The following is a 20,790-nucleotide window of genomic DNA, read 5'->3' on the forward strand; positions in this document are numbered from 1 at the left end:
TTTTTTAAATCTAATGCTCTTGCATGATGGGAGAGTTGGCCTGCCATCAAATGAGGGCCTGTTCACTGGATCCATAGCCCCAAGTGTAAGGAAGATAGTGTGGGTATCTTGGTATAACTAGTGCAGGCCCAGGGGAATTATATGTACATCCACTGGAGTGTGATGCTGTACACTGGTCAGCCTTACACTGCAGCTGGCTCCTGGTGTTTCTAAGTTAGTCTCCAGCATAACTTATCTCCAACAGGCAGGGGTTCCCCTTAAAGAGACTTGCTGATCTGCCTCTAAAGCACAGAGCTCTAGTCCCTGAAGCGGAGGGCAATGGTGGATTAAAGATGACTAGGTAGCAGAGCCAAAATTTCAGGATCCACTCAGAACATCCCCCAAACTTGCTCTGCTCCCCTCCCCCCGCAAAGCTTAGCTGCACATGTTGCCCTCCTGCTCCCTGACAGACTTGTCCTCCTCTGCTATACAGACTGCCTCTCTCCCACCCATATGGCCCACCTTAGGCTATACACTGTTCTGTTTTCTGGAGCCAACTGGTACCGGCCTAATTGCGCTCATCTCTGGTCAGCCAGCACCACAGGGAACACATTTACACTTACTGTTTGCCATCAGCAGTCTTGCCCTTGTCTCAGAAGCTGGGGGAAATTGATCCTCTCCCTTCTGAGTTGTCAGGTAGCTGTTGCACTCACCCTCTGCCCTCACTTCATCAAGGTAGCCAACACTGCATTCAGCAAGCCCTCTTGGTTGAGGTGCTGTGCAGGCTAGGGTTGCTCTTTGCTGTCACCTCTCTCTCAGGTCACTTGCACAGCATGATGGGATACTGATAGAACATGAATCACTGGGGGAAGAGAACTGCATTCATGGTGCCTCTCCTGTCCTTGTTGTCTGTGGAAGACAGCTAGCCAGCAACAATGGGCTGAAAGCTATTCTCATGGGGGATAGGATGAGGAGGGAAGAAAGTGACCTCATATGAGTGGATCAGAACAGGGGAAGGAGTTGTACAGGCTATGCCTCTTCTCCTTCCCTGACTGGTGCTAAATTCTGGTATTCTAGCAGCAGGTGATAGGCAACAGCAGTCATCTGTGAGGCAAAGCACTTACTGCTTTTTACCTACCACTCCTTGCCTGCTGCAGCTGTTTCTGACTGGGTGCAGGAGTCCTTACAATTTGGGGTTGTAGTGGGGCGCACTGCCCCACTCCCTGTGAGAGTGGGCTGTGGCAGGCCAGGAGGCCTGTGCAGACAGGGAGCCAATTAGAAAAGGGCTTATGGGGAACCAGTCAGGGCCTAGATTGTAGACAGCCAATCAGGGCCGGGCTTAGATGTATATAAAGGCTGCCCAGAGCCGAAGTAGTCAGTCTGTCCCAGACCTTTGAAGGGAGAAGGTCAGTCTCTAAAGGGGAGACTAGCACTGTGGACAGTGCAGTGCTGGGTAGGCTCGGAGAGGCTAGAAGGCTCTAGCCCCTAGCTGCCAGGCTGCAGGCCCTGAGGGGAAGGGCCTAGCGGGTGCAAGGGGCCGTAGGGGAAGCGGCTCAGGGAAACAGATTGAGGAGGGGACAAGGAGAAGGACAGCGAGGCTGATGCCAGAGGGTCCCTGGGTTGGGACCTAGAGTAGAAGGCGGGCCTGGGTCTGCACCCCCCCCACTTCTCCTTGCAGTACATCCAGCCATTGGCTGTAGGGAGTGACCATTGTAGACCAAGCCAGATCCCTGCCAATAGGGATTAGACTCTGAGGGCGAGTGGTTGCACATGAAGGCTGGACTGGAGGACTGCTGACGATCGATCCCCGGAAGGGGGTGCAGATGGACTAAGGGGCATTGCCGGAGGGCAGTGGCCTCGAAGTGGACACCGCCGAGCAGGGAGCAACGTGGGTCCAGAGACGCCAATGGAGGGCAGAAAAACGGATGGGACACCACTAGGAGGGGGCGCTCCACTGGAGTCAAGCTAATTCCCAGAGTTACCAGCAGGAGGTGCTGGGTGGTGAGTCCTGACCCGTTTACAGGGGTCTAGATGCCAGTGTTCCATTATTATTTTCCTAATGTGTACTTTGGATGCTGTATAGGTAAATAAAAAGTAGCTGCCCTGAAGAGCTTTCAGTTTAAATTGATGGTTCCTAACCTTTTGCTCGTGGAGTCTCCCCTTATGATGCTTTGGCAGATGGATATCCTCAGTCCTAGCTCTGCTCCAGTTACCCAGCCCAGCTACTGCTAGCTTCTTCCCTGTGCATTTGCTCTCTATGTTCTTTTCTGCTTATCATTTCTTGTTCTCTTTACCTTTGTTTCTCCCCTTTTCTCTGACCCTGTCTCTGCTTTTCACAGACTCACAGAAATGTAGAACTGGTGTGAAATCAATAGGTCAACTAGTCCAGTCCCCTGCACTGAGGCAAGACCAAGTATTATGCAGACCATCTCTGATAGTTGTTTGTCTAACCTGTTCTTAAAAATCTCCAGTGACGGAGATTCCACAAGCTCCCTAGGTAATTTGTTCCAGTGCTTAACCACCCTTACTGCTAGGAAGTTTTTCCTAATGTCCAACCTAAACCTCCCTTGCTGCAATTTAAGCCCATTTCTTCTTGTTCTGTGCTCAGTGGACAAAAAGAACAATTCGTCACCCTCTTTTATAACAACCTCTTATGTACGTGAAGAGTTATCATGTCCCCTCTCAATTTTTTCTACTCCATATGAAACAAGCCAACTTTTTTTTTCCCCCAGTCTCTCCTCTGGACTGTTTTCAGTTTGTCCACATCTTTCCTGAAGTATGGCACCCAGAACTGAAAACAGTGCTCCCACTGAAGCCTTATCAGTGCTGAGTATAGTGGGAGAATTACTACTTGTCTGTCTTACAACACTCCTGTTAACAGCGTTCTGGGATGTGGTCACTTTTTTTGTGACAGTATGACCTTTGTTGACTCTCATTTAGTTTGTGATCCATTATAACCCCCAGATTCTTTTTCACAATACTCCTTCTTAGGCAGCCATTTCCCATTTTGGATTTGTCAGTTGATCGTTCCTTCCTAAGTGTAGTCCTTTGAATTTCTTATCGAATTTCATTCTGTTTATTTCACACCATTTCTTCAGTTTGTCCAGATTATTTTTTAATTCTAATCCTGTCCTCCAAAGCACTTGTAACTCCTCCTAGCTTGGTTTCATCTACAAACTTTGTGTACTCTCTAGGCCATTATCCAACTCATTTATGAAGACATTGACTAGAACCAGAACAGATCCCTGCGGAATCCCACTTGATATGCCCATCCATCTTGACCATTCCACCCATCCCCCTTCACTTGTTTTGTAGCTCCATTGCAGCAGAAAACTATGGGCTGGGGGTGGGGGCTTTCCATTAGTGACTCAATGAGTCTAGACACATGTTGAAGCTTAGGTGAGTGCTTGATTCTGCAGCCCTGTCAATGTGTGCTGCTCCTGTGGCCACCTGATTTAGGAGCTCATGTGGGGGAAAGAAGGACACAAGGAGCTTCTCCCTGCATTATCCACACTCACAAGTGGTGAAGGGCAGACCTGAGCTTGTGGAACTTTCTCCCAACTCCCAATGTTCTCTTTCCTTTGAGCTAGTAAAGCCACCCCCCCGCCACATTGGTGAGCACTGGTCTGAATGAAGCTATATCCTGAGATTCTTTCCCTGGAGCTCACATCAATCTGCTGGGTGAACTCAAAACCCTCATTATAACAGCCAGCTACCAGAAGTTCTGCTAACACTTTACAGACAGGGAGACAAGACAATCAGAAGCCACTGGTGTGAATTGCTCACAAAGCACCAAACCTTGCAACATGACAGCTGCTGAAAATGGTCTTAAAATTGCAAGCCTATCACAGTAGAGAAAACTATGCGTAGTGCTGGAAGAAGCAGATGTGGCTAACAGCTCTTCAAATGTGTTGATGACTATAAATATCTTAAATGATGTGGTTGCTCTCTCTCTGACAGTGGACATTGTACATTTCTGGCTCAGTTTTACAGGAGTGATGAGGTTTTCCAGCAAAGATTTTGTATTTCAATTGTTCTTGCACAGGTTTTTTGTCTTTTGTCAGTGCGTGCTTTTGAAGAGATGTGCATGTTTTTTGGGGGAGAGGTTATTTTCAGCGTATTTTTATACTTTCATATTCTATTTATTGAATATGTCTACAATGTTATCTTAGCGGGTGGGGGGACTCAGGAGAGGGGTAGAGAGGAGTGGGTGGGGGGCTCAGGGAGGGGGTCGAGTGGGAGCAGAGCCATGGGGTATATCAGGGGGTGGGGCACAGTTTGGGTGCCAGTGCCCCACCCCACCCCCCCAATTATAAGAAGCTTCTGGTGCTCCCACTCAACCTCCTCAAATGCAAGAGTCATGTGCCACCTATGACTGTGACTCATGGGTAATGAACACCCCCTGTTTTTTTTTTTCAGTGGGTGCTTGAGCCCAGGAGCACCTATGGAGTTGGCATCTGTGTGTTCTTGTTTGTTACATCCATTGTAAAAGCCAAGAATGAAAAGCCAGCAGAATAAACTCAACTCCCTCCTTATCCCTTGGTAACAATGTATCAGCACCATTTATTCCACAAGATCCCAAAGCGCTTTACAAACTGTACAGTGTACATACAGCATCACTGGATTGCAGTCAGATATGGACTGGGAGGGCAGTAGCCAGAGGCTCTCAAGTGGAAAGGAAAACTTTTGTCTAGGGACACTAGGGCGTACTCCAAGTCTTATGAAAAATGCCCTGGGAGCCCTCATGTTCACCCACAGAAGATATGTTCTCTCTTCTGGTTGCTATGGACTATCACTATAGCAGACAATGTTCTTCTGAGGTTCTTGGGGTCTGACATATGAGCAGAAGTATGGAAGTGCCTGAGACAAGGAGGTGTGAACATATTGATACAACTGTTTAATTTCATCCTGAGGACTGAGAAGATGCCTGGAGAAGGAGCACATTAGTACCAATATTTAAGAGAGAGAGATTGTGGTGGGTTGCACTTACCTCTTGTGGTGGCTGCCATTCTCTTTGGCTACCAGCACACACTGCTGGCTATCAGCCTGCCTCTGTGGGTCTTCTGTGACTTGGCTCTCCAGCAGGGTCACACAGTCCAAACCCACTTCTGGTGTATAAGGAACTTAAATAGAATCAATTTTCTTTCCCTTCAGGGCCAATTACAAACAAAAGTTTCTTATCCATTCTGGGTTAAATTCTATCACTGGGATTGAATCTGCAGGGTTCTTTCTTAGACCCTGCCACTGACTGTGGCCAGTAATCTGTCCTGGTCTGGCTCCTCTGGATGCAGCCTTAGGAACATCCCTCCTCATTCCTCTGGCTCCTAACATAAGAGCAGCCACACTGGGTCAGACCAAAGGTCCATCTAGCCCAGTAGTCTGTCTTCTGACAGTGGCCAATACCAGGTGCCCCAAAGGGAATGAACAGAACAGGAAATCAAGTGATCCATCCCCTGTCGCCCATTCCCAGCTTTTGGCAAACAGAGGCTAGGGACACCATTCCTGCCCGTCCTGGCTAATAGCCATTGATGGACCTAGCCTCCATGAACTTATCTAGTTCTTTTTGAACTCTGTTACTGATCTGCAGACAGCAAGCCTTGAGGCCTGCTGGGTCTCGATTGGTTGTTGCTGGTCCCTAGTTCTTCCGGCTGCTGGAGGATCAGATCTCACTGCTTCCCAAAATGCTGCTCTTTTAATCACCACAAACTGTTTCACGGGGTGGGGTGCAGCAGAGCAGTGGAACTTCCAGTAGGGGGCCTCAAAGGCCTGGTGCACTCCATCACAGAGCCATACAAGACTGTGGTGGCTATCATGGCATTAAACTCATGAGCCACACGAGAAGATCTGGGAGAAAATTATTTATAAAAGACTACAAAGAGAAGTGAAGTTGAGTGACAATCAGTTTGGATTCATGCCAGGTAAGTAAACAATGGATGCTATCTTTGCACTAAGATTGCTTGTGGAAAAATATAGAGGATGAAAATCGTGCCCATAGTATTCATTGATTTTGAGATGGCTTATGTGACCATGTTCTGAGAGAAGTATCTGGTGTTATATGAGAATGAAAGATACCTGAAGACTATATCAGACTTGTCCAGGACATGTCTGAGGGTGCTGTTACCATAGTTAGAAGGCCAGGGGAGAAACTGAACAGTTTCTAGTAAGACTTGGAGTACATCAGGGCTTGGCACCAAGTCCCTTCCTGTTCATGTTGGTGGTCAATGCATTCACAGAAAACATACAGAGAGTGACACCCAGTACATGCTTTCTGAAGATGAAAACAGGGAGGGAAAGACAAGTGCTACAGCTGGAACACTAGCATAGGTTCTAGTTAAGGTTATCCAAACTCTTCCATTATAACTCCCTGTTTTCAAGTCACTCATAATTTTCCAAAATTCTCAGCTCTTTGGCTGAAATTTTTCCCAAGGCTGGCTGGTGCCTGCCTGCCTGCAGATGAATTTTTTTTTTGGAAAGTTTGCTTAAAAATGGCACAGTCACTTAGGAGTCTGAGAAGTGTGTGCATGCATGGTGGGGAATACATTTTTTACTAGTGAGGGCCCAGGAGGATACATTCTAGGAAGAGGGCATCCTTCTGTTTTTTGCTCAGTCTCTATAGGAGCCCCACAGATGGAGGCTGCTTGGGGGATGTGGTGAATCAACACGTTCCTTGGCCAGCACCTTACGTTCCTGGGAAAGTGTTGGCTGGCTGCAGGTCTCTGGCAGCAAGAGAACTCTGGGTACAATTGCAGCTTCATGTCTCCTGTTTCACAAGGGTGATAGCTAGCATTACACAGGGCTGAATCAAGCCCTGTAATGGGGTACTTTGAGAAGGTTTGAGAAAGACTAAGGGGAGGGGAGAAGGGGGGAAGGGGATTGATGCAAAGTGTTCTTGCGGTGGGTGGCATGCTGCCTGACACCAGATCTAGGGTAGATCCAGGTACTGCTGTGCAAGGACTCTAGCTGCATAGAAAACTTGTGGGATGTTTAAACAATGTGGCCTTTTCTCATTCTTCTGGATACCTCTGCTGTTCTGTACTGTATGACATGTTAAATGCACATCATAAAAATGGGGCGTTAACATTGCTCTGGCCACCTTACGTTTTAAGAGGTTATAAAGATTATATGGAGGTGCTCTATTAATAGATGACTATAATGGTACCCTCTGCCCTTGCAATGTCTGGATCTGTGAAAGAGATGCTGCTTTGTTTCAGAAGATGGGAACATGCTGTATGAGATGAGAAGTGTTTTGAAAAATGTAATGGTGAGTGAGGCCATGATTACATGTAGACAGGTGTTACCCTGTCCTCATGATCTGCACTGTGGCATATCTAAGGATATGTCATAGGCCTGTCAGACACTTTAGATCAGTGGTTCTCAAACTTTTTTTTTTTTTTGCGGCCCACTTGAAAATTCCTGAGGCTCTTGGCGGACCACTTAATGATCTTTCCAAATGTTGTTTGTACCGTTAGCTAACTATTGTAAAGCGCTTTGGATAAAAGTGCTATATAAAACATCCTTAATTAAGGTTTTTTGTTCTACAAATAAAAGCACACAACCCATATTTTAATCTCAGTAGTCTTTCCTTTCTAATGCGATGGACATGCCCTTTTCCCCTGACCACAGCAGCCATAGAGCTGAGGCTGGGAAGGAGGGCCATCTTTTTCCGGCAGCCACAGCCCTGGAGCTGGGGAAAGTCACCTCTTTGGCTGCCACAGCCCTGCATGTCCCAAATTTCCCCTATCCCCTCTTCTCACCCTGCTGCCCCCTCCCACCTACTCCCAATTCCCACCATGGCTACCACCTCACATATGCATCTTCACCAGGGTCCAGGCACCTGCGCAACTCCACTAATTAGGTGGGTGGCTTTTCATTTTTTTGTGTGTGGCCAGCCAGGCGCTCACTTTAGAGGGATCTATCCATGGACCACCTGAATGGAGCTCATGGACCACTGGTGGTCCACAGACCACAGTTTAAGAACCTCTGCTTTGGATGTTATAAATTCTAATAGCTTTGGTGCTGGTGTCTGCTTTTTATTTAACTTTCTATTCCACTGCTTTGCATAGCACAGGCTTTTGCAGCTTGTCTGTTAATTATGTCCAATAGCTTATCTAAGTGGGTGGTTTGTGTTAGATTTTAACTGTGAGCCCACATCCTCCTTGGGGGAGTCTTCTCACTGAAGTCTGATTTTAGCTGAGCTAAGTTGTAGCTGAGGGACAGTTCTCTGAGGCACTGTTGCAAGACGTTATGCTTCTGTGAGAGGTCAGTAATCTTAATTACTTCTCCTTTAAAGTCACCGAGATGACGATAGAAAATGCCATCTAAATAGCTGTGTTGCACACAAGCGCAGGAGGGAGGGGATTGTGATGCCCATCTATGACCAGAACTAGGCAGTCCAGGACTGAGATTGTTTCAGGCAAATCAAAATAGTCATAGACTCATAGAACCATTGGGTTATAAGGAACCACAAGGGTCGTCTAGTCCACCTGCTGCCAAAATGCAGTATTTGTTGGATAAACCATCCAAGACATTCATGGGCATCATAGTGAAAAAGAATGAGCAATGAGGATTTAGGAACCAAGTGAGAACAGAAATTGCTTCTAGCCTAGTAGTAGTAATGACTTTGAATAGAACTTTATCTAGAGTTTGGTTAAAAAAGAGCACCCTAGAATATTATTCAGAGGTTCTTTGGGTTTTCTGCTGGGACAACTGGTTCTGGTGTGGTTTTTGTTTTTTAAAGGAATTTAGAATATTTCATGGTTCAGGCTGATAGTGATTGAAAGCTTGTTCCTCTGCATTGGCAATTTGAGCTATGGCAGGGGTGGGCAAACAATGGCCCGAGGGCTGCATCTGTCTTGTCTGACATTGTAATCCAGCCCTCCATCTCCTGCCGGGGTTAGGAGCTTTCTCCGCTTTGGTGCGCCAGCTGGGGAGCAGGTCGGGGGCTTGCCTTGCTCCACGCCACACGGCTCCTGGAAGCACTCCGCATGCTGCCCCCTTCCCAAGCACTGGCTCCGCAGCTCCCATTAGCCAGGAACTACAGCCAATGGGAACTGTGGGGGCAGTGCCTGCTGACTGGACAGCATGTATATTGGTGCTGCTGCCTATTCTGCTCCTTTTCTGTGACCAGCCGACTCTACTCCAGGGCTGACAATCAGATACCTTTCACCAGCACTAAAATTCCTTAAAAATGGAACAAAATATTAGCAGTGGCATTCTCTTACTGCAGTATCAATACAAATGGAAGGAACAGAGCATGTATTATAAAGGCTTTATCCGGCTGCTATGATCAAGTCTAAGTGACAGTTACAATTTATTTTAATGTTGTGGTAGAAACCAATTTAGTTAGAGCAGAGTAAACAATACAAACCCAAATCTGAAAATAGTCCTTTGTGGTTTTTCTTTTTTAAATGTGTTCATTTCAGCTATATTTGGTCCTCTTTTGTGTGTTTGTTTTTCACAATAGGCCGAACTATTCAGGGAAAGTAAATTTTAAAAGTCACAAACAATTTTTTTCATTTAATGCATAAACATCCAAAAAAGAAGCAGAAACAATATTATTTGATTCCAGCTAAGCAACATTGTTCCAGTTTACAAGGGATAAACAGTGAGGTGGCAAAATTTGCAGATGATACAAAACTACTCAGGATAGTTAAGTCCCAGGCAAACTGTGAAGAGCTACATAAAGATCTCTCAGAACTGGGTGACTGGGCAACAAAATGGCAGATGAAATTTAATGTTGATAAATGCAAAGCAATGCACACTGGAAAACACAGTCCTAATTATACATAAAAAATGATGGGGTCTAAATTAGCTATTACCACTCAAGAAAGAGATCTTGGAGTCATTGTGGATAGTTCTCTGAAAACATCCACTCAATGTGCAGCGCCAGTCAAAAAAGCTAACAATGTTGGGAATCATTAAGAAAGGAATAGCTCAAAGACAGAAAATATCATATTGCCTCTATTTAAATCCAAGATACACCCACATCTTGAATACTGCATGCAGATGTGGTCATTCCCTCTCAAAAAAGATATATTGGAATTGGAAAAGGTTCAGAAAAGGGCAACAAAAATGATTAGGGGCATGGAACTGCTTCCATATGAGGAGAGATTAATAAGACTGGGACTTTTCAACTTGGAAAAGAGCCAGCTAAGGGGGGATATGATAAAGGTCTATAAAGTCATGACTGGTTTGGAGAAAGTAAATAAGGAAGTGTTATTTACTCCTTCTCATAACACAAGAATTAGGGGTCACCAAATGAAATTAACAGGCAGCAGGTTTAAAACAAACAAAAGGAAGTATTTTTTTCACAAAACGCAGTCAATCTGTGGAACTCCTTTCCAGAGGATGTTGTGAAGGCCAAGACTTTAACAAGGTTCAAAAAAGAACTAGATAAATTCATGGAGGATAGGTTCATCAATGGCTATTAGCCAGGATGGATAGGGATGGTGTCCCTAGCCTCTGTTTGCTAGAAGCTGGGAATGAGTGATAGGGGATGGATCGCTTGTTCTGTCCATTCCCTCTGGGGCACCTGGCATTGGCCACTGTCGGTAGGCAGGATAGTGGGCTGGATGGACCTTTGGTCTGACCCAGTGTAGCCATTCTTATGTTCATTTTCAATCATTCACAACCATCCTGTCGAGCTAAAATATATATATGAATTGAATAAATTCAGGAAGAATCATCTGCTCATGATGTTTCACAAGCCAATAATAAGGCTACTTTTAAAATAATTTTTGCAAATTATTAGCTGCATTGTAGCAAATGGTTAGTGAATGGATAAGGCTGAATTGGTGCTTTCATTCAAACCCTGGTTTTCAGGCGTTTGAAATTGTATTAAAAAAATTGCCTGATGCATGAGAAGTTTCAGTACAGGCTCTCAACCCAGATGTGTGTGTCTTGCAGGAGAAAATTGTGAAGAAAATCCATTTAGCTGTTGTCTGAGCATGAATATTATTTTACATAAAATATGTATTAAAATTTTTTTATTAAGGGAATTGGTGATATTTCTTACACTCAGATGTCAGAAATGTAACTTTATTTTGTTTGTTTTTTTCTGTGCACCAAACATTAGAGCTGGTCAGAAAAATGGAATTTTAAATGTTAAATGATGCTGCCATTCCAAATGACATACTCATTCGTGTAACCCTTAGGAGGGTGGCCTCCATGGCATATCCCTTCCTTGACTCCAGCATACTAGCACGTGAGCCAGATCCTAAATCGTTATAGCTCCATTCAAATCGAGTAACTTTTTTGCCAGTTTACACCATCTGAGGCTTTTGACCCACTGTATGTGTGCTGTTTTACTGATTTGTTTAGTTCAAAGAGGCTGGATCCTAAGCTATTCTCTTTTCCTCCATACCCCGAACTGAAAAGTGCGCTTATATTTAAATACAAGGGTGATCGTTCTCAGTCCACACAGATTGCCCAGAAGAAAACCTCTGTTGTAACATATTTTTGTTGCATCAATACCCCTGGTTTTGTTTCAAACTATAAAAGTGAAAGTAATTCATACATTCACATACTAATACATATACTTGCAAATGTATTAATATTATGAATAAACATTTCTATGCATCATAAGTGCATGGTGTCCTACACCGATGATAAAATACATGGTCTCTGCAGCCAAGAATTTGCCTTGATCTTGCAAATAATAATGCCCATTTGTACAGTTATGCTCAGTGTCCAACTGACATCTTATGCACAGATGCAACTGTTTACAGGATCGAGTGCTAAATTAGACAACTGTAGGCCATGAAGTTAAACAAAGGTAGGGAATGGGATGAGAGTTTAAAACAAAAAATGAGTCGTGAGTGAATCATAAAAGTTTGATCATTTTAAAATAAAGACTTCCCCTCATTCTAAAAGAAACACTTGCAGCTTTGAAGATTCTCTCGCCTAAGTGGCTGAAGCAGCACCCCTGTGTGATTCTGGAATTAAGGTAAACAAAATGCTCAGCAATGCTGTGTTTAAATATCTATCCATATTTCAAAACAAAAGGTCTTTTCAGTGCAAACACAAATCCACTTGTTGTTAGTTGTTAGTTTATTGCTGTAGTGGCTGGAAGCCACAGTAGGACAGGGTCCATATTGATCAGTGTTTCACAAAAACACACTAAGCCACAGTACCTGTTCTGATGAGCTAATGGGCTAAGGCCTTGATCCTGCAATGACTCTGTATGGGCACAGCAGTGCAACCATTGGGAGCCCCATCAATTTTTAACCAGCTATAGTGGTGTGTTCCTACATAACCAGTTGCAGGACTGGGACCTAAATGGAAGTGATGCTGTCAATAGGATGCTCCATATGTCTGAAAATTGGGACCTAAAGCATACTGTATAATCCATATAGAACATGCCAAGTCTTCCATTTAAAAATAGTTTTTGCATTGAGATATCACAAATCACCAGTTTCCTTAATAAAAATTATGCTCAGCCACAGCTAAATGGATTTTCTTAAATTCTTCTCTTCAAAACACATGCTTCTAGGCTGAGAATCTGTACTGAAAATTCTCCTGCAGCAGGTCATCTTTTAATGAAATTTTAAGCACCTGAAAATAGCGTATTTGAATGAAAGCACCATCTCATCCTTAATGACCAGAACTTCAATGTTTGCTTTCATGCAGCTGATTACTTTTGCAAGTTATTTCTTTGAAACAAAAGTCTCTTTATTTGCTTGTGGAGTATCATGAATTATATGATATGTTACTAAATAGCATTAAATGCAACATGCCTTATTTCTCTGAAGAAAATAGCAAATAAACAAGACCTCATTTGAAAAGTTGTGATCATTTGCAGCAAACAGCTGTCCATTCTGTTCTATTACAGAAGTGACATCACTCTTACAGAAATTAAAAACAGGAGGGCTTACCAGCAATTCCCAGGGTTATTCCCATTAACGAATGTAGGTGCCCCATCAAATGATGTACGTATAGAATGTTCAGGGTCTAATCTTACATTTGCCTCAGTTTTCAAAATGGTATGCAATGTGTCCAGGTTCTTACTGGCAGAGCACTCTTTGCTGCTTCTTTAGAATATTTGACTAATAAAAAGATCCAATAAAAACACAAATTAAAGAGATTTCAATCACTGAATGGATTGATACTACTACTACTAATAAAAAAAAGTCAGCTGTGGAGAGTGTGACATTTATTTGTGAAGCAAATTTCTTCATTTTCATGAACGTTTGTCAAAGCTGGATGTAACTTTTGCTGATGTGCCTTCTTGAGGGGTCAGAAAAAATATCTGAAATAACCTGAAAAAGGGTCTTTTTTACAGAACATTTATTTTTAAGGGAAGCTGATGATTTGTTTCATGTTCTAACTTTGCTCTTCTTTCAAAACAGGAAATTATTTGGGGGGACATACATAGTGACCCATTATTCCAAGTCGTCATCATTACCTTCATTTTGTGCAGTTTGCCCTAATCCTCTCCCAACACATGGCCCAGATGTGGCCAATTCTGGCTGAGTTTCTTCTTTTCCTAATTAAAGTGGTTCAAGGGCCAGGTAAGTGTGGAAGATCATTACATGCATGTAATACTGTGAGTTCCAGAGGACTGATAAATAGTTTCCTCTTTCAACAATTTTACTCTAAAATTGACAATGGGGAAACTACTGAATAAAGCAAGCCCCAGTACAAACAAAGAAGAGGCCCTACTATAAAAGAAAAATGAACTTCACAGACAGATTTGGCCAGAAGTAATATTATTACTGAATGTGAAAGCAGGAGTGGCATGAATTAGGATTACAGTACAATCTTTCACTGCCACAGTGGGGGAGAGAGCTCAGTGGTTTGAGCATTGGCCTGCTAAACCCAGGGCTGTGAGTTCAATCCTTGAGGGGGCCACTTAGGGATCTGGGGCAAAATCAGTACTTGGTCTTGCTAGTTAAGGCAAGGGGCTGGACTTGATGACCTTTCAAGGTCCCTTCCTGTTCTATCTCCATTAATTTAATAAGGTGCTGCTGGATAGGACTGCAGAACTGATAACATGAAGGCCCCATCTAGAGTACAATTTAATACAAATTACCAGGGTTGAAAATTGCAGTATAGACAGGACTTTTCTGTTTCCCCGTAATTGCACTAATGCTGTGGGCAACCTGGGGTTTTTAAGATTGCTACAAGTATATGATTAGGTTCCATCTATATTACAGGGTTTTTTTTTTAGCTGTGTTATAATCAAGTCCTTGGAGGAATTTCCTTCCTTTCTTGAGTGATTCCCTCACCCTACCACTTTCTCAAAGCCCTCTATCAAGGTGAACAAAATTCCTTGGCAGTAGAGGCTTTCATTCTGTCTTTAGCTCACCACCATGAATCAATACAAAGCACCATATGGCACTGTCTCCATGGCACACCCAATTTCTGATAACAAGGCAAGCAGGAGACCGGGCATGGAAAATAAAACATATTTTTTATGTGGCTGCACAGAGCACTAGCATAGAGTTGCCAGCTCATTGGAGAAATTCTTGAGCAGCAAGTAAGTGAGAGGAGTCAGGCTCCAACTTCATAGTGTCTTTAAATGGTGACTGAGGCCTAGGATCTGCAGTAGCAAGGTGTGTCCATAAAAGGTGGGACCAGGGAGGTCAGTCCTGGAAACTCATGTCACTCTGGCACATCTTAAGTTCTCAGCTAATTTTTAAACCATTTACCATAAATATACAGAGAAGTGTCCAGGATCTGCTGCAGGAAGAGGTTTCAATACAGCATGGGAGCAGAGATGTTTGATCCTAATGAAATTAAAACTCCATAAACTATAATGGCAGCTTGAGTGATGTTTTCAATTCCGCTTTTCTTCCCATGTAGCTGACAGTACAGTGTCTGCAGTGGTAGGCACCAGGGCTGTGCTGAGATGCCCTAACACCTCAATGTCATCTCTCATTTTGGTAATATGGAAAATAAGACCAAAGAGTGGAAGTCACTGCTCGTTGGCATATAGAGCTGATGCCAGTAAGACAGACAGAACAAACTGCAATGAGAGGATGACTTGGGAATCTAATCCTGATCATGACCCTGCCCTTCAGATTCACCCTGTGCGACTTGCTGATGAGGGTAATTACACCTGTGAAATTGCAACTGGTGATGGGACTTTTTGCCTAGCCTCTGCTCTCATTGTGTTAGGTAAGAAACACCTTGTGTGTCTTGATTTTTATGATTAAAATGAAGAAGGGCCCTGTGGAGCTCAAAAGCTCTTCTTTCACCAACAGAAGTTGGCCCAATAAAAGATATTACCTCACCCACCTTATCATAATTCAAGTCACTTGACTTTTCTTTCTTGGTACTTGCCTCTCAGATAATGGCTAAGCTATTGTCTGTTCCCTGCCTCTTCTTAATCTGTGTTTGTCTCTGTCTACTCAAGCGCAGAATATGTATTGCTGATGTCTAGACTGAATAGTTCCATGTGATTCCTTCTTGTCCTGCCCACTTCCCTTTCATATTGTCAAATTCTGAATTCTTCATATGCATTTATAAAAATTCCAGCTGTGATTTTTCCACGCTGTGTTCTCATCAGTCTTTGTTTTGCTAACAGATAGTCATACCCCTTGCTGTAATCACTGATTCTAAAGCCAGAAAGAACCACTGTGATCATCTAGTCTGATTTCCTGTAAAACACAGGCTATAGAACTCCCCTGAAATAATTCCTGTTTGAGCTAGAGCATATTTTTGGAAAAACATCCACTCTTGATTTAAAAATTGCCAGTGATGGAGAATGCTATGCCTTTCCTTTAGCTGCCTCCCCATTGCCGCCGTCATCATCATCATCATCTGTTTTTGCTGTAATCTTCATGCACAAAGCAAAGGAGATTAAGACTTTCAAAAGCGACTAGTGATTTTCAGGTGTCCGATTTACGCCTTTTTAAGGTGTCTTGACTTTTTCAGAGGGTGGGTGTTCAGCGCATTCTGAAAATCCAGCCCCTTTAAAGTGTCTCAGTTGGGGCACCCAAAAATCACTAGTCACTTTTGAAAGCTTTGGTAGGGGAATTTTTTCCTACTGCAATTAAAAAACAAAACAAAACAAAAAACCAACTCAGCTGTTTCCCTCCTCTCCTGCAGTCCCTCCTGTGGTGACTCTCACTCATGACAGCAATGGGATCATTGTGTGCCAGGCATCTGCAGGGAAACCAGTTGCAGAAATCTCATGGGCCCAAGGGAACGGTCACAGCACTGAGAACAAAACTCATCACATCAATGGAACAGTGACCATACTCAGCAGTATGCCTATGATCAAAAGCACCAATGCTCACCTGACCTGCTTAGTTACCCATCCAGCCATGAACCAGACCCAGACTATAGAACTATCATCAAGTGAGTACCACTTCTCTAACTGGTTTCTGTTATCTGGTAATGCCATGTACATCTGTACTTTATCAGTTCAGACAAGTGCCAGTGCAAATGGTGAGGGCCAAGGAACTTTGCTGAGTTACTTTGATGTGCTACACTGAATGTTTATAGGGGTAAAGCTCTAAAGAAATGCTGTATAACAATAGATAAATGGCACATTATCTATTCTCAACTTTCGATCGAATGTCTAGAGCATTCTGCAATTAAGCTGTTGTAAAGGCCCCTGCAGTGCTCTTTCTCCTCCTTCACCGATGTAGTGAGAGTTTGCCCTCCTCTTTCAATCACTGGGGACAGCCACAATGTCTTAAGTAGCCACAAATTTGTTACAATGGTTTTAGCAGTGGGATTTGAACCCCAGGTGCTGAATTATATCTAGCTATATAGAAAGATCAGCTTAGCACAGCCCTTATTTCTGGCTCAGCCAGGAGACATTTCCTTTGGGCTCGTCTGATACAGCTGCTATGTATTGTCTCAAGGGTTCTTGTCCAATGCTTGAATGTGGACATGTGTAGGGTGCAATCCCACAGCAAGGTCAGCCTCCAGAAAGAAGTCACCTCTAGCTGCTTAGAGTCCAATCCTGGTCTCTGCCAATGAGCTGGGCAGGTCTCCACATTACAAACTCCCAACACAGTGGACACCAGAAGACCCTTTGTCACAAATCTGTCCTTGGCAGAGCACCCCCTTCAGGAGTTACATGAGGAGTGCAATTGTGCAGGTCGAATTGCCCTCCCTCCCAGCAGACACTGTGGGATGTATCAGTCTAACAGGGGCCAGCCCTCAGCCCTCCAGCTGAGGCCTTTTGGCTGTTTCAGGGTTCCAGGTGAAGCAACAGGACAGTTCACTGTCAGCAAACAAGATTAAATAAAAGGAAAAGGAAGAACACATGCAGGCAGCTTTAGTCAGGATATTGGCTCCTCTTACTTCAGAGGGCATTGGAAGTATCCCAGTCCAAACCAGAGTTCACTGCTCTCTAGTACAAGTCTGTCTCCTTCCCCTTGTTAGCCCAGAGAATCCATGTCCACCTTCTGCAAGGGCAGGACTCTGCAGGTTGTCAGACCTCTCTCAACAGCCTGTTTCCTTTCCCAGGGTTGCCCCCACCTGAGTGAAGGTCCCTCCTTTTAACTCCTTCCAGGATTTGCATGTGTGGAGGGGCAGGGTCACTGCAGCCATAAGCAGCTTCTTAATTTCATACTTGCTGGCACTGGGTTTATATACCCAGTCATAGTTCTTTGTTAGAAATCACAGTAGAGAGACCAAGAACTAAACAGGGCATGAAGACTGAGCTATACTCTCCCACCCAAAAGGACAGTCACTTGTCATCAGGGATGAAGCACAATGACAGGGTAGTGAGAGGAAGCTTGATCTGGTGTCTCCAGCACTGAATTTACTTGACTAAAGAGAGACACGGTACACTTGACATTCCACCCACAAGAATGGATCAGGCTAACCCACCTCTAGGGTGATTCCTGAACACCAGGAGAACCACTGTGATTCTGGGGCTTTGTCAGGATTTAACTCTTCCAAAGACATCATGTTAGATGTCCATCTAGTTTTCAGAGAAGCCTGATGTAAGATATTGTAATAAACTGACCAGAGGGGAGTGAGTGTGTGTATGATCTCTCTGTCTCATATACCCTAGGAGCAGAGGGAGAACTCCCCTCTCCTGGCTTGGGCAAAATCCACTAGTTACATAATCTGTGGATTTCTCCATCAAGTGTTATAACTTTCATTGTATCTGTATCTTGGCAGAACTTTCTGCGGACATGACACTTTTACCCATACTCTGTTATGTCCTGATATGCACCTCTTCATGCGTTGCAGTTATTGCTCTGATTTTATACCGGACTTTAAAATGCAGAGGTAAGCCATTTGGAACTTTGGTCACTTACTGCTTCACAAGGGGTGGAAATGCCCTGGTATCACATTCCTTACTCTGCATGTTTACAAGGAAATGTACCTTATCGCTGACCTGTTTGGCCAGGTTGGGGTTGAGGGAAAAGCTCAGGGCTTCAGTTACTGACCATATCCAAGACCGATGGAAGTGTGCTGAAGAAATAGTGGTAATTTTTCTATAGAACTTTTAAATTAACCCAAGAATTTCACAGCAGAGGTATAATTCTCTGTTAAATTGTATATGTGGCTGAAAATTTTTATAGAACAGATGTTTTATTACAAGATGAGGGTTTTAGAGTAATTGAATAGAACCTCCATTGGTTTCATCTGCATTCAATCCTATGGGCTTTGTATTAAGGGCTGTGTCCCTGTTTAGATATATGAAAATGTTTCATTACCTCATGGCTGACTTACCTGGTAGGGGGAAATATCCCTTTATTCTGCCACTGGCCATGCCAGATGATGGAAGTGCCCCAGTGCTCTAACTAACTGGATGGGAGAAGTGCACCTATGCAATCAGTAGTGTTTTTCTCAACCTCTTGTGAATGTTAGAACTAAGTCTGAGGGTATATCTATACAGCCAAAGCTGTACATGGGCCAGCCTACCTGAGCTAGCTTCAATCCAGCTAGCACGGGTAACCATAACAGTGAAGACAGTCAGTGCCCCCCAGGCTTCAGAACAGGCTACTGAGCTGAGTATGTATCCAAGGTCTATGCTGGTCTTGTACTGCCTGCACAGCAGTGAAGCCAATGTAATTGTAACCCACGTTAGCTGGATTGAAGTTAGCTCAGGTAGGCTAGCCCATGCACAGCTTTTGCTGTGTAGATGTATCCTGAGACAAGGGGGTTTAGGGTTAAACTATGTCCAGTAGGTATGGTTACTATTTCCCCTGTATGTTTTAGAATGAGGCCAAAAGGCCATTGAATTTCACTTTCACATCCTGCCAGGAAGGTGGGTGAATGATCTGCTGTTAGGTTTAGCATCTCTCTCTTCTCTCTACCATTTCCATATTATCTAAACTCCTGTGATGATTTCCTCCAGCCCTGGGGGCCAGATGTGAAACTTCTGCTTCTACTTAAGATGGAAGCCTCCACCCAATTAGATACGTAACGTTTCCAAAGAGAAAATACTCTTTGGATAACCAAGTTCAATTTCTTATTAAAAATAGTAGAGAGGCAGGTTAAGTGACTCCTAAAGGTCTATTCACTGTGGAATATCCCAGGGCAGAGACCTCAGGTTTGCTTTCTAACTGATACAGTGGTTTATATTTCAAGGGATCTGTTGCTCATACATAAAAACAGTGTCACAATCAGGATTTGTTACAGCCCATAATGGAGGGCTTTAATATTTCAGGTGTTTCCAGCAGAGAATCCTGTGGCACCTTATAGACTAACAGACGTTTTGGAGCGTGAGCTTTCGTGGGTGAATACCCACTTCGTCAGACGCAGTAGTGGAAATTTCCAGGGGTAGTTTATATATGCTAGCACAACGTAGAAAAACGAGCTTAGTCAATCAGGGAGGATGGGGCCCTGTTCTAGCAGTAGAGGTGTGAAAACCAAAGGGAGAGAAACTGGTTCTGTATTGGCAAGCCATTCACAGTCTTGTAGTAGCTGATGGTGTCAAAACTTGCAGATGAACTGAAGCTCAGCAGTTTCTCTTTGAAGTCTGGTCTGAAGTTTTTTTGCTGCAGGATGCCACCTTAAGGTCTGCTATAGTGTGGCCAGGGAGGTGAATGCTCTCTACAGGTTTTTGTATATTGCCATTCCTGATATCTGATTTGTGTCCATTTATCCTTTTCCGTAGTGACTGTCCAGTTTGGCCGATGTACATAGCAGAGGGGCATTGCTGGCATATGTGGCGTATATTACATTGGTGGACGTGCAGGTGAATGAACCAGTGATGTATGGCTGATCTGGTTAGGTCCTGTGATGGTGTTGCTGGTGTAGATATGTGGGCAGAGTTGGCATCGAGGTTTGTTGCATGGATTGGTTCCTGAGCTAGAAGTTACTATGGTACAATGTGCAGTTGCTGGTGAGAATATGTTTCAGGTTGGCAGGTTGTCTGTGGGCAAGATTGGCGTGCCACCAAGACCTGTGAAAGTTTGGAATCATTGTCCAGGATGGTTGTAGATCCCTGATGATGCGTTGGAGGGTTTTAGCTGGGGCTGTATTGTGATGGCCAGTGGAGTCCTGTTGGTTTCTTTCTTGGGTTTGTTTTGCAGTAGGAGGCTTCTGGGTACACGTCTGGCTCTGTTGATCTGTTTCCTAATTTCTCGTGCGGGTATTGTAGTTTTGAGAATGCTTTGGTAGATTTTGTAGGTGTTGTCTCTGTCTGTGGGTTAGAGCAGATGCGAGTGTACCTCAGTGCCTGGCGTGTAGACAATGGATCGTGTGATGTGCCCGGGATGGAAGCTGGAGGCATGAAGGTAGGATAGCGGTCGGTAGGTTTTCGATATAGGGTGGTGTTAAGTGGACCATCACTTATTGCACCGTGGTGTCTAGAAGGTGGACCTCCTGTGTAGATTGGCCAGGCGGTTGAGGGTGGGGTGGATAGTTGTTGAAATCGTGGGTGGAATTTTT

The 20,790-nt window shown here is 44.0% G+C and overlaps 1 protein-coding gene across 1 annotated transcript in view; it reads left to right on the top strand.

Annotated features, from left to right (window-relative positions):
- Positions 1–13,354: 13,354 nt before the first annotated feature.
- The window catches only part of LOC116825194 (cell surface glycoprotein CD200 receptor 1-B-like), a 16,198-nt gene continuing 8,762 nt past the window's right edge, over positions 13,355–20,790 (top strand). The window contains exons 1-4 of the mRNA XM_075061980.1: positions 13,355–13,487; positions 14,782–15,096; positions 16,030–16,281; positions 18,067–18,177. Coding sequence (XP_074918081.1) covers positions 13,421–13,487; positions 14,782–15,096; positions 16,030–16,281; positions 18,067–18,177 — 745 coding nt within the window. The 5' untranslated portion in view covers positions 13,355–13,420. The remainder of the gene's footprint in view (positions 13,488–14,781; positions 15,097–16,029; positions 16,282–18,066; positions 18,178–20,790) is intronic.

This window comes from Chelonoidis abingdonii, chromosome 1, assembly GCF_003597395.2.
Source record: "Chelonoidis abingdonii isolate Lonesome George chromosome 1, CheloAbing_2.0, whole genome shotgun sequence".
Lineage (NCBI taxonomy): Eukaryota > Metazoa > Chordata > Testudines > Testudinidae > Chelonoidis > Chelonoidis abingdonii.